At 42.1% G+C, this 13,118-nt stretch overlaps 1 protein-coding gene across 2 annotated transcripts in view; it reads right to left on the reverse strand.

The window, feature by feature from the left end:
* LOC127003684 (TBC1 domain family member 9-like) overlaps window positions 1-11,366 on the reverse strand; it is a 49,526-nt gene extending 38,160 nt beyond the window's left edge. For both annotated transcript variants that reach the window (XM_050870610.1, XM_050870609.1), the window contains exons 1-4: window positions 11,248-11,366; window positions 4,915-5,087; window positions 3,734-3,910; window positions 374-470 (exon numbers count right to left, since the gene is read on the reverse strand). In XM_050870610.1, the coding sequence (XP_050726567.1) occupies window positions 374-470; window positions 3,734-3,910; window positions 4,915-5,087; window positions 11,248-11,291 (491 nt within the window). In that variant the 5' untranslated portion in view covers window positions 11,292-11,366. The remainder of the gene's footprint in view (window positions 1-373; window positions 471-3,733; window positions 3,911-4,914; window positions 5,088-11,247) is intronic.
* Window positions 11,367-13,118: the final 1,752 nt, after the last annotated feature.

Here is a 13,118-nt window from a genome sequence, read left to right on the forward strand (position 1 = left end):
GTGCCAGTAACTGTGAGGGAGGGACAGACATGACAGGGAGGAGGAAAATGAGAGGGAAAGGAATGCAATGAGAGGTTGTTCAATTTAAAACATGGAAGTTAGTTTAAAGCAATTCAGATGAACGTGACTTATTTGCAGTATATCACAACTGGGTACACACACACACACACACACACACACACAACACTGAGGACATTGTTGAAGTGGGCAGGGTCTGTAAAACTAAGGAAGATCTGGACAAACATTGGGAGAGAGAGGACTATCCCAGCTTGAGGTTCGGTCCTGTATACTAACAACAGATAAACACACACACACACACACACACACACACACACACACACACACACTAACACACACACACACACACACACACCTGCAGGAGTAGTAATTGACGAGCTTCTCTCCCTCCGGCATGTTGAACAGCTTGCGGAACTTGTAGGAGACTGCCTTGAAGGTCTCCGAGTCCGGGTCTGGAAACACAGGATTATACATGACACAGATTAACAACACTTTTTCTCTTACTCCTGATGTTGAATTCCTCGGTACAATCTGTCTATTTCTATCTATCTATCAATCAATCTATCTATTTCTGTCTATCTATCCATCAATCTATCTATTTCTATCTATCTATTTCTATCTATCTATCAATCTATCTATTTCTATCTATCTATCAATCAATCTATCTATTTTTGTCTATCTATCAATCAATCTATCTATTTCTATCTATCTATCTATCAATCTATCTATTAATCAATCTATCTATTTCTATCTATCAATCTATCTATTTCTATCTATCTATCAATCAATCTATCTATTTTTGTCTATCTATCAATCAATCTATCTATTTCTATCTATCTATCAATCTATCTATCTATTTATCAATCTATCTATTTCTATCTATCTATCAATCAATCTATCTATTTCTGTCTATCTATCAATCAATCTATCTATTTCTATCTATCTATCAATCTATCTATCTATCAATCTATCTATTTCTATCTATCTATCAATCAATCTATCTATTTCTGTCTATCTATCAATCAATCTATCTATTTCTATCTATCTATTAATCTATCTATTTCTATCTATCTACCAATCTATCTATTTCTATCTATCTATCTATCAATCTCTCTATCTATTTCTATCTATCTATCAATCTATCTATTTCTATCTGTCAATCTATCTATTTCTATCTATCTATCAATCTATCTATTTCTATCTATCTATCAATCTATCTATTTATATCTATATATCTATCAATCTATCTATTTCTATCTATCTATCAATCTATCTATTTCTATCTATCTATTAATCTATCTATTTCTATCTATCTATCTATCAATCTATCTATTTCTATCTATCTATCAATCTATCTATTTCTATCTATCTATCAATCTATCTATTTCTATCTATCTATTAATCTATCTATTTCTATCTATCTATCAATCAATCTATCTATTTCTGTCTATCTATCAATCAATCTATCTATTTCTATCTATCTATTAATTAATCTATCTATTTCTATCTATCTATTAATCAATCTATCTATTTCTATCTATCTATCAATCAATCTATCTATTTCTATCTATCTATTAATCTATCTATTTCTATCAATCTATCAATCAATCTATCTATTTCTGTCTATCTATCAATCAATCTATCTATTTCTGTCGATCTATCAATCAATCTATCTATTTCTATCTATCTATTAATCAATCTATCTATTTCTATCTATCTATCTATCAATCTATCTATTTCTATCTATCTATCTATCAATCTATCTATTTCTATCTATCTATTAATCTATCTATCAATCTATCTATTTCTATCTATCTATCAATCAATCTATCTATTTCTGTCTATCTATCAATCAATCTATCTATTTCTGTCTATCTATCAATCAATCTATCTATTTCTATCTATCTATTAATCAATCTATCTATCAATCAATCTATCTATTTCTATCTATCTATCAATCTATCTATCAATCTATTTCTATATATCAATCAATCTATCTATTTCTATCTATCTATCTATCTATCAATCAATCTATCTATTTCTGTCTATCTATCAATCAATCTATCTATTTCTGTCTATCTATCAATCTATCTATTTCTATCTATCAATCTATCTATTTCTATCTATCTATCTATTAATCAATATCTATTTCTATCTATCTATCAATCTATCTATTTGTCTATTTGTCAATCTATCTATTTCTATCAATCTATCAATCAATCTATCTATTTCTATCTATCTATCAATCTATCTATTTCTATCTATCTATTAATCAATCTATTTCTATCTATCTATCAATCTATCTATTTCTATCTATCTATCAATCTATCTATTTCTATCTATCTATCAATCTATCTATTTCTATCTACTCGTGATGTTGAATTCCTCGGTACATAAAGGAGCGTCCGTGATGTGTCTCGTCTTCCGATAATGTGAAATGAGTGTTGAAATTGTGATCGTGTGACCTTCGTGTGATGTCCGTGTGACTTTTGCGTTGGTTTGCCTTTCTGCTCCGTTCCAGCTACCACCTTCAGGCTCTCCTCTACATCTGCTTCATACTGGATGGGTTTTACATACAGGTAACTCTCGATTCACGCAAGTTAGGTTTACGTGTTTTTGAAATAACGCGGGGTCCAAAATCCAAATAGATGTTAAATTTGCACGTTTTTTTTCACTTCTACGCGATATTTTCTGGAGTGTCCACCAGATGTCTCACGCAACTGGACTCACACGGCCACACAGCTGAGCTCAGTTCTTCCCAGCATACTTGAACAACAATACAGTACCCACGCTGCTCAACAACAACAACAACAACACCCTCGCTGCTGTGCTACCACGAGGGGAAGGGCAGCCAGAGGAGGAACCACGAGAGGGAGAGGAGTCAGAGTGATACAGTAGGCAATAAAGGTACAAACCTACCTCTTGTTGGATTTACTACATTGTTTTGGATTTACGAGACCACTTCAAGGACACAAGACTCACAGAAATCCAGAGTTACCTGTACAAACCTACCTCTTGTTGGATTTACTGCATTGTTTTGGATTTACGAGACCTCTTCAAGGACACAATACTCGCGGAAATCAAGAGTTACCTGTATATCCGAGTCCACAATAACAACACAAATGTTCCATCATGCCAGGAAAGCCAAGGAGGACGTGGAGAAAGGTAAAGGTGGAGGAAGATATGAGGAGGCTGAACACACGGAAGAAATGGCTATGGACCGGCAACAGTGGAGAAGGAGGCTCATATCCCCCACCATAGGGAAGAAATGGATGTTAAATCAGGTAGGCAGTGGCTGAGTGGTAGCGTGCCGGGCCCACATTCACCGCGTGATGGACGACGCGGGTTCGAATCCCCACGCTACCACCTGGGATTTTTCAGTCACCGCCAAGTGGCTTAAAACTACCCACATGCTGTCCTGAAGACCACCCATCAACCCGGACTCTAGAGGAAACCGTCCAAGTGAATCAAGAAGGAGTTCCGGGGGGCAGCATGAGCCAGGCAAGATGGCGCCACTATAAACACTTGCCTGCGCCATGACGGGCTGGGGCCGAACACCATCCTGGCCCCTCAAGCAAGCCTATCAGCGCTATAGACATACACGTAAAAAAAAAAAAAAAATAAATAAATAAATAAAAGTGATGATGATGACTGCTAGCCCATCCTATCCCTTCCTATCCCATCCTTCCCCCCCACCCCCCACTGCTTAGCTTGCCTGCGGTGCTGAGCGGGTCGGCCGTCGTGGAGTTGGCGACGAGGGACTCAATCTTGCAGCGCACAAAGTCGGTGACGTCCTCATCCTGGTCGAAGGTGGCCAGGATGCTCATCAAGTTCCGCTCCAGCCACGTCCAGTTCTCGTCTATCTCCTCCTTCTTGAGCGACACGGCCACCACTGGGGACGGAAGGAGTGGGAAGTTAACCCTTTCACCCCGGCTAAATACACCTAAATATCACAAAAAATAATGGATAAATTCCTCTGCAAAACAGTTCTGGAATGGTGCAAGCAAAGAGGCGGCCATCCCCAGCAGCTGTGTCAACTAGACTAAAACAAATACAGTTGTCCCTCAAATAGTACGGTTTCCAATAGTACGGTTTCCAATAGTACGGTTACCAATAGTATGGTTTCCAATAGAACGGTTTACAGTGTGAGTGGCAACACTGTTCCACCAAAACACCTGCTGAAAGCACCCAAAGCATTCAAGAAAGTGTGCACCTTGCAGAAGGATTCAGATTTAGGAGAAGTTATGTTTTTGGATGCGTTACGTTGCGGTAGGGAGAGCAGCACACCACGTGAATGAGAGCAGTGTTCATCGCTGTGTCTACCATATGTAGTGTAAAAGAAATTATTGCTGCAGTAACTGCCCGTGCTGCAAGAGTGCTGCAGGAGTGGAGATAAAGGCCGTCCTTTTACTAAGCCTCGTCGTTGCTATGGTAACGGCGTCTCACTCACAGCAAAATGGCGTACGCTGATCTTCCTGGCGACGTTTAACATGCATTACCAGCTGTCCCGGCTGACAAACTCCTTGCAACAGAGGATGAAAAGGAAGCTGCAGTGGTTATGGTGGCACAGAGAGGTGGAAGGCAATGGAAACACTTATATGTGTTTGTTTGGGCCGCCATGTTTGCTGATGACGTCATCACAGCACGAGGCGCTCCACCTCTCAAAGCCGGGAGCCAGCGGATGTGCCGCGTCATGCATTTGAGAGCACTCGGGACGTTCCGGGAAGGGGGGCACTAATTTTACACGTATTTTTGAATAGTCCGGGAGTCCTGGGTCCCTACCCCCGTACTATTTGAGGGACGACTCTAAGTCTACAAGGCAGCCGCTCTACAGGCTAAGCCAAACCAAGCAAAGGCCGCCGCCAGCCAGTGTGGGGCGGCGGCCGCAGCACCCACGGTAGTAAAGCTCAGAGGACGGTGTGCGGTGCAGGATGCGGTAGGGTGGAGGCTTGGTGTCAAAGACTGAGTCCAGCGTCCCCACCAGCAGCCCCGCCAGGCCGCGCGAGGTGGCGCTGCCCGAACCCTTCCTCTGCTGCAGCAGGAAGAATGTGTTGGCCACCTCTGTGTCCCTGTGGAGGAGAAAGACAACTTAAAACAATCATCTACCGCAAGGGGAATGGTGGAGACGGGAGAAGGTGGAAAGTTTGGTTTAGTCTGCCCTTTAACTGGCTTTTCCGACTACCATATGGGGAGTTAAATACCTGAAATAACCTTAAATAATTAATACCACTGTTTCCCTTACAAATTATACTACTAAATATACCTAAACATCACAAAAAAGTTGGAAAGTTTGGTTTAGTGGGCGCAACATCTGTGGTCATATGCCAGAGAGAAACAGTAGGGGAAGGAATTATAGGAGAAGGGAACAGTTGGAAAGTTTGGTTTAGTGGGCGGCTGGGCGCAACATCTGTGGTCATATGCTGGAGAGAGACAGAAGGGGAAGGAATTATAGGAGAAGGAAACAGTTGAAAAGTTTGGTTTAGTGGGCGCAACATCTGTGGTCATATGCTGGAGAGAGACAGAAGGGGAAGGAATTATGGGAGAAGGGAACAGTTGTAAAGTTTGGTTTAGTGGGCGCAACATCTGTGGTCATATGCCGGAGAGAGACAGAATGGGAAGGAATTAAAGGAGAAGGGAACAGACCCCAGGAGACGGGACACAACCCCCGATTAATACCTGGTACACTGCTGGGTGGACAGGGGCGTAGGGTATCGGAAAAGCCGCCCAAATTTTTCCACTCCACCTGGGAATCGAACCCGGGCTCTCTCGGTTGTGAGCTGAGTGTGCTAACCACTGCACCACGAAGCCCCCAGTGTTTAGGGAAATTGTTGGAAATTTGTATATAATATTTACCTCCTGTTACATTTCACTTATGTAATTAGGGAGGGATGATGCACAATTGTGAGGAAATAGCACTTTGAATACTTAAATGGACAAGTCTGTTATGGTTTAAGTAATTCAGCAACAGTGAATGCTAAGTGGGAGAAACCATTGTACCAGCAAACACTAATTTTTTTTTTACAACAAAGGAGGCAGCTCAAGGGCACAAAAAAAGGAAACAATAATAAAAAAAAGCCCGCTACTCGCTGCTCCTAAAAATAATCCAAAGAGGTGGCCGAAAGATAGGTCAATTTCGGGAGGAGAGGTGTCCTGATACCCTCCTCTTGAAAGAGTTCAAGTCGTAGGCAGGAGGAAATACAGATGAAGGAAGATTGTTCCAGAGTTTACCAGCGTGAGGGATGAAAGAGTGAAGATGCTGGTTAACTCTTGCATAAGGGGTTTGGACAGTATAGGGATGAAAGAGTGAAGATGCTGGTTAACTCTTGCATAAGGGGTTTGGACAGTATAGGGATGAAAGAGTGAAGATGCTGGTTAACTCTTGCATAAGGGGTTTGGACAGTATAGGGATGAAAGAGTGAAGATGCTGGTTAACTCTTGCATAAGGGGTTTGGACAGTATAGGGATGAAAGAGTGAAGATGCTGGTTAACTCTTGCATAATGGGTTTGGACAGTATAGGGATGAAAGAGTGAAGATGCTGGTTAACTCTTGCATAAGGGATTTGGACAGTATAGGGATGAAAGAGTGAAGATGCTGGTTAACTCTTGCATAAGGGGTTTGGACAGTATAGGGATGAAAGAGTGAAGATGTTGGTTAACTCTTGCATAAGGGATTTGGACAGTATAGGGATGAAAGAGTGAAGATGCTGGTTAACTCTTGCATAAGGGGTTTGGACAGTATAGGGATGAAAGAGTGAAGATGCTGGTTAACTCTTGCATAAGGGATTTGGACAGTATAGGGATGAAAGAGTGAAGATGCTGGTGAACTCTTGCATAAGGGGTTTGGACAGTAAAGGGATGAAAGAGTGAAGATGCTGGTTAACTCTTGCATAAGGGGTTTGGACAGTAAAGGGATGAAAGAGTGAAGATGCTGGTTAACTCTTGCATAAGGGGTTTGGACAGTATAAGGATGAAAGAGTGAAGATGCTAGTTAACTCTTGCATAAAGGATTTGGACATAGGGAAGAAAGAGTGAAGATGCTGGTTAGCTCTTGCATAAGGGGTTTGGACTGTATAGGGATGAAAGAGTGAAGATGCTGGTTAACTCTTGCATAAGGGGTTTGGACAGCACAGGGAAGAAAGAGTGAAGATGCTGGTTAACTCTTGCATAAGGGGTTTGGACAGCACAGGGAAGAAAGAGTGAAGATGCTGGTTAACTCTTGCATAAGGGGTCTGGACAGTATAGGGATGAAAGAGTGAAGATGCTGGTTAACTCTTGCATAAGGGGTTTGGACAGTATAGGGATGAAAGAGTGAAGATGCTGGTTAACTCTTGCATAAGGGATTTGGACAGTATAGGGATGAAAGAGTGAAGATGCTGGTTAACTCTTGCATAAGGGGTTTGGACAGTATAGGGATGAAAGAGTGAAGATGCTGGTTAACTCTTGCATAAGGGATTTGGACAGTATAGGGATGAAAGAGTGAAGATGCTGGTTAACTCTTGCATAAGGGGTTTGGACAGTATAGGGATGAAAGAGTGAAGATGCTGGTTAACTCTTGCATAAGGGGTCTGGACAGTATAGGGATGAAAGAGTGAAGATGCTGGTTAACTCTTGCATAAGGGGTTTGGACAGTATAGGGATGAAAGAGTGAAGATGCTGGTGAACTCTTGCATAAGGGGTTTGGACAGTATAGGGATGAAAGAGTGAAGATGCTGGTTAACTCTTGCATAAGGGATTTGGACAGTATAGGGATGAAAGAGTGAAGATGCTGGTTAACTCTTGCATAAGGGGTTTGGACAGTATAGGGATGAAAGAGTGAAGATGCTGGTTAACTCTTGCATAAGGGATTTGGACAGTATAGGGATGAAAGAGTGAAGATGCTGGTTAACTCTTGCATAAGGGGTTTGGACAGTATAGGGATGAAAGAGTGAAGATATTGGTTAACTCTTGCATAAGGGGTTTGGACAGTATAGGGATGAAAGAGTGAAGATGCTGGTGAACTCTTGCATAAGGGGTTTGGACAGTATAGGGATGAAAGAGTGAAGATACTGGTTAACTCTTGCATAAGGGGTTTGGACAGTATAGGGATGAAAGAGTGAAGATGCTGGTGAACTCTTGCATAAGGGGTTTGGACAGTATAGGGATGAAAGAGTGAAGATGCTGGTGAACTCTTGCATAAGGGGTTTGGACAGTATAGGGATGAAAGAGTGAAGATGCTGGTTAACTCTTGCATAAGGGATTTGGACAGTATAGGGATGAAAGAGTGAAGATGCTGGTTAACTCTTGCATAAGGGATTTGGACAGTATAGGGATGAGCTTGATCAGAAAGTTGCATGCAGTGGGGCCGTGGGAGGGGGGGAGGCATGCAGTTAGCAAGTTCAGAAGAGCAGTCAGCGTGGAAACATCGATAGAAGATAGAGAGAGAGGCAACATTGCGGCGGAATTTAAGAGGTAGAAGACTATCAGTAAGAGGGAAAAGTATTCGTATTCTGAAATAGTCTGTCGAATACTTGTTTTTTCCTTCCCTCCTTTTATTCATCTACATATTCATCAGTTTTCCACCTCCTTATCCTTCCCATCCCTCTCCTCCTTTCCTTCCCTCTCTGTCTCAACTGTTTTGTTTACATTTTCTTACTGTTTTTCCCTTCTTTCCTTCTCTTTGTCCAGCCATTCATCAGTTTTCCATCTCCTTATCCTTCCCATCCCTCTCCTCCTTTCCTTCCCTCTCTGTCTCCACTGTTTTGTTTACATTTTCTTACTGTTTTTCCCTTCTTTCCTTCTCTTTGTCCAGCCATTCATCAGTTTTCCACCTCCTTATCCTTCCCATCCCTCTCCTTTCCTCCTTTCCTTCCCTCTCTGTCTCCACTGTTTTGTTTACATTCTTCTTTATCACTGTTTTCCCCTTCTTTCCTTCTCTTTGTCCAGCCATTCATCAGTTTTCCACCTCCTTATCCTTCCCATCTCTCTCCTTTCCTCCTTTCCTTCCCTCTCTGTCTCAACTGTTTTCCTTACATTCTTCTTACTCACTGTTTTTCCTTCCCTCCTTCTAGTTATCCAGCCATTCGCCAGTTTCCTCCTCCTAATCTTTGCCATATTCCACTCATCTCCTCTTCTGCTTCCTGTCTTTCTCCTGTTTTCTTTACATTCCTCTTACTCACTGTTCTTCCCTTCCCTCCTTCAAGTTATCCAGCCATTCGTCAGTGTTTTCCTCCTTCCTAATCTTTGCCATATTCCACTCATCTCCTCTTCTGCTTCCTGTCTTTCTCCTGTTTTCATTACGTTCCTCTTTGTCAGCCTCTGCTCCTGAGTCAAATTACCGTCATTCCTTCCTACGGCCTTCACGGTTAAGTCTTTGGTTGTACATATGTAAGGTTCCAGGTGAGTTGCTCCATATAGCCCAAGTATATACAGTCCCGTGACACAGATCTGCAGGGGACAAGCCGGCTCATCCAGCACCACTCCACTTCTCAACAGACTCCCTAAAAGGCTGAGCTTAGTGAAATGAGTAATTCCCAATGGGGTATTCCAGAGACGATCGTATCACTGAATCACCCTGATATAATTACGGCTCTGTTGTATTAGGAAAATATTTGGTAATTGTGGAGATTCACTACGCGCCTCCAAAATATGATATTACGCCTCCATATTATAGTTAAGGGATGAAATACATGTCCCTTAAGCATAATATGAAGGCGGAAAAACTTAAAAGTAAAATAAATGTGGTAAAGGTCGTGAAAAGGTACATTATACATACATGCGCTGTGTTTTGGTGGCGGCAGTATTGGAAGGTGAGCAGTGTTGCCAACGATCCGGTTAGCGATGGTATGCTAGGTTAGCGATGGTATGCTAGGTTAGCGATGGTATGCTAGGTTAGCGATGGTATGCTAGGTTAGCGATGGTATGCTAGGTTAGCGATGGTATGCTAGGTCAGCGATGGTATGCTAGGTTAGCGATGGTATGCTAGGTTAGCGATGGTATGCTAGGTTAGCGATGGTATGCTAGGTTAGCGATGGTATGCTAGGTCAGCGATGGTATGCTAGGTTAGCGATGGTATGCTAGGTCAGCGATGGTATGCTAGGTTAGCGATGGTATGCTAGGTTAGCGATGGTATGCTAGGTTAGCGATGGTATGCTAGGTTAGCGATGGTACGTTTAGTTAACCATTAGCCCACGCATGTGAGACCAGGTCCACCACGCATGGTTATTTTTATCTTTTTTGGAACAAGCACCTTTACCCAAACGGTTTTGTGAAGGTTTGGGCCGGATATAGTATTAGGTAAAGGTGCATCTTCTAAAAAAAAATAGTCATGCGTGGTGGACCTGGTCTCACATGCTTGGGCTAAGGGCTACCTAAGCGTACCATGGCTAACCGGATTGTTGGCAACACTGCTCACCTCCCAATGGCCGCCACCAAAACAAAGCGCGCGTAAGTATAATGTGCCTTTTCACGACCTTTCCCACTTTTTCTTTACTTTTATGTTTTTCCACCTTCATATTATTGTTAAGGGACATGTATATCGTCCCTTAACTATAATACGGAGGCATAACATTGTATTTCTGAGGCGCGTAGTGAATCTCCACAATTACCAAATGTTCATTGAATCCCTCTTCACGCTGGCTCTCCAACACCTGGAGCCACGTAAGTAATAATCAGTTGGCAGCAGTTCAAGTTAGGGAGTTTTCTTTGACTTGCAGCTCCTCGTCACCACCAGCAATATCCTACAAATTTTATTCTGGTGGTCAAAAATTTTCAGAGCTTTCATATGTGGTGGATGATGCACTTTTAAGTCTTCACAAGGCAATGCTTAGTGCACAACAATGGGGAACGACACACGCAGAGAAAATCAGTGTGTTCCTTCACCGTGACTGAAAATAAAGCATGAGGGGATTGAACTCACGTCATCCTGAACGCGGCGCCGTCACGCTATCCATTCAGCCACCGCCTCCCCATCTTAGACGTGTGCTATACTAGTTTGGGTCAAGGTATTTCTTTTATAATGGTGATGTGGTGATAGTGACTTCTTTCCCAATGTTCTCCACCTCTCGATAGACAACTGTGTAGATAGATAGATAAAGTGAAAAAGAGGGAGAGAGAGAGAGAGAAAATACCATAAGCCAACCCCTCACACGTACCATGACACTCCCAGGGCCACTAAGCCACCAGCGTCTCTGCCACCCCGTGTGTTATATATGATGAACAATATGAGTGAGGAATTAGTGTGTCCGTGCTTACCAGAACCCCCCGGCCACCAGCACCTCCTCGGGCTTAATCCACATCTTATCTTCCTGTCACAGCCGCGCCGCCGCCCCCATCAGCTGTTCTTTGTTGACACTACGCGACTTGGCTTCTTCTCTCCCAGCGTTGCCAGATTGTCGTACTCAGCTTCTTATATTCGCTTATTTCGGACCAAAAACCGCCACACCCATAAAACTAACGATACCCATTTCTAGTTGTTGCTGAAAATGTTAATTATAGAGGGTTTTTTATAATCGTTATGCGTTAGAAATAGGAAAATCCGGTGTGGTGAGTACGATAACGTGGCGTCCCTGGACTCTCCACAGATGGCGCCCTTGCCAGATTGTCGTACTCAGCTTCTTATATTCGCTTATTTCGGACCAAAACTCGTCGCACCCATAAAACTAGCGATACCCATTTCTAGTTGTTGCTAAAAATGTTAATTATAGAGGGTTTTTTATAATTGTTATGCGTTAGAAATAGGAAAATCCGGTGTGGTGAGTACGATAACGTGGCATCCCTGGGCTCTCCACAGATGGCGCCCTTGCCAGATTGTCGTACTCAGCTTGTCATTTTTCCCGATTTCTGGGTAAAAAATGTCCCACCCACAAAACTAACGATACCTGTTTATATTTGTTGCTAAAAGTGTTTATTATAGAGTTTTTTGTGCAGTCATTATGCGTTAGAAGTGGGAAAATCTTGTTCGGCGAGTACGATACCGTGTCATCCCTGCACAGATTGTCGTACTCATCGCATTGCATTTTCGTAGTGTCTGACCGATAAGTATGGCAAAAAAATAAAACATCGATAAGTAACAGTTTTGACCTTAACTTTATTTTTCTATCGTTATTTGTGAAGGTACGAGAGTTTGAGGCTTAAAAATGTTAAATACAATGCGGTGAGTACGATAATCTGGCAACGCTGCTCCCTACATATCTATATCTATCTATTTCTATCTCTCTATCTATTTCTATCTATCTATACAATTTTGACTTTAATTTTTTTTAATAATAATTTTTATTGAACCTTTTTTATGGGGAAACAATATAGCACCGTCTCCATATAGGACTATTTTTTTTTTAAACGCATCTTAGAGGATAATTAAGGTAAATATATATAGTGATTCTCTCTCTCTCTCTCTCTCTCTCTCTCTCTCTCTCTCTCTCTCTCTCTCTCTCTCTCTCTCTCTCTCTCTCTCTCTCTCTCTCTCTTTTTCTTTCCTTAATCTTTCTTTCTCAATTCATTTCTCTCTCTCTCTCTCTCTCTCTCTCTCTCTCTCTCTCTCTCTCTCTCTCTCTCTCTCTCTCTCTCTCTCTCTCTCTCTCTCTCCTTCCTTAATCTTTCTTCCTTTCTCAATTCAATTCTCTCTCTCTCTCTCTCTCTCTCTCTCTCTCTCTCTCTCTCTCTCTCTCTCAATCTCTCTCTCTCTCTCTCTCTCTCCTTCCTCTCTCTCTTCCTTAATCTTTCTTCCTTTCACTCTCTCTCTCCTTCCTTAATCTTTCTTCCTTTCTCAATTCAATTCTCTCTCTCTCTCTCTCTCTCTCTCTCTCTCTCTCTCTCTCTCTCTCTTTCCTTCCTCTTTATCCTTCCTTAATCTTTCTTTCTTTCTCAATTCAATTCTCTCTCTCTCTCTCTCTCTCTCTCTCTCTCTCTCTCTCTCTCTCTCTCTCTCTCTCTCTCTCTCTCTCTCTCTCTCTCTCTCTCTCTCTCTAATCATTGGTACCATTCACCCACAGTAGGGGAGAGCGGTGATGGTTCAGACAGTGGGTCGATGGTCCTTACTGTAAAATATATGGGAGTGATCAAGTGCCGCAAGATTTTGTGTGAATGTGCAAAGCTTTGTTGCCTTGGCGCACACAGGGACATCC

The sequence above is a fragment of the Eriocheir sinensis genome, chromosome 26 (genome assembly GCF_024679095.1).
Source record: "Eriocheir sinensis breed Jianghai 21 chromosome 26, ASM2467909v1, whole genome shotgun sequence".
Taxonomy (NCBI): domain Eukaryota; kingdom Metazoa; phylum Arthropoda; class Malacostraca; order Decapoda; family Varunidae; genus Eriocheir; species Eriocheir sinensis.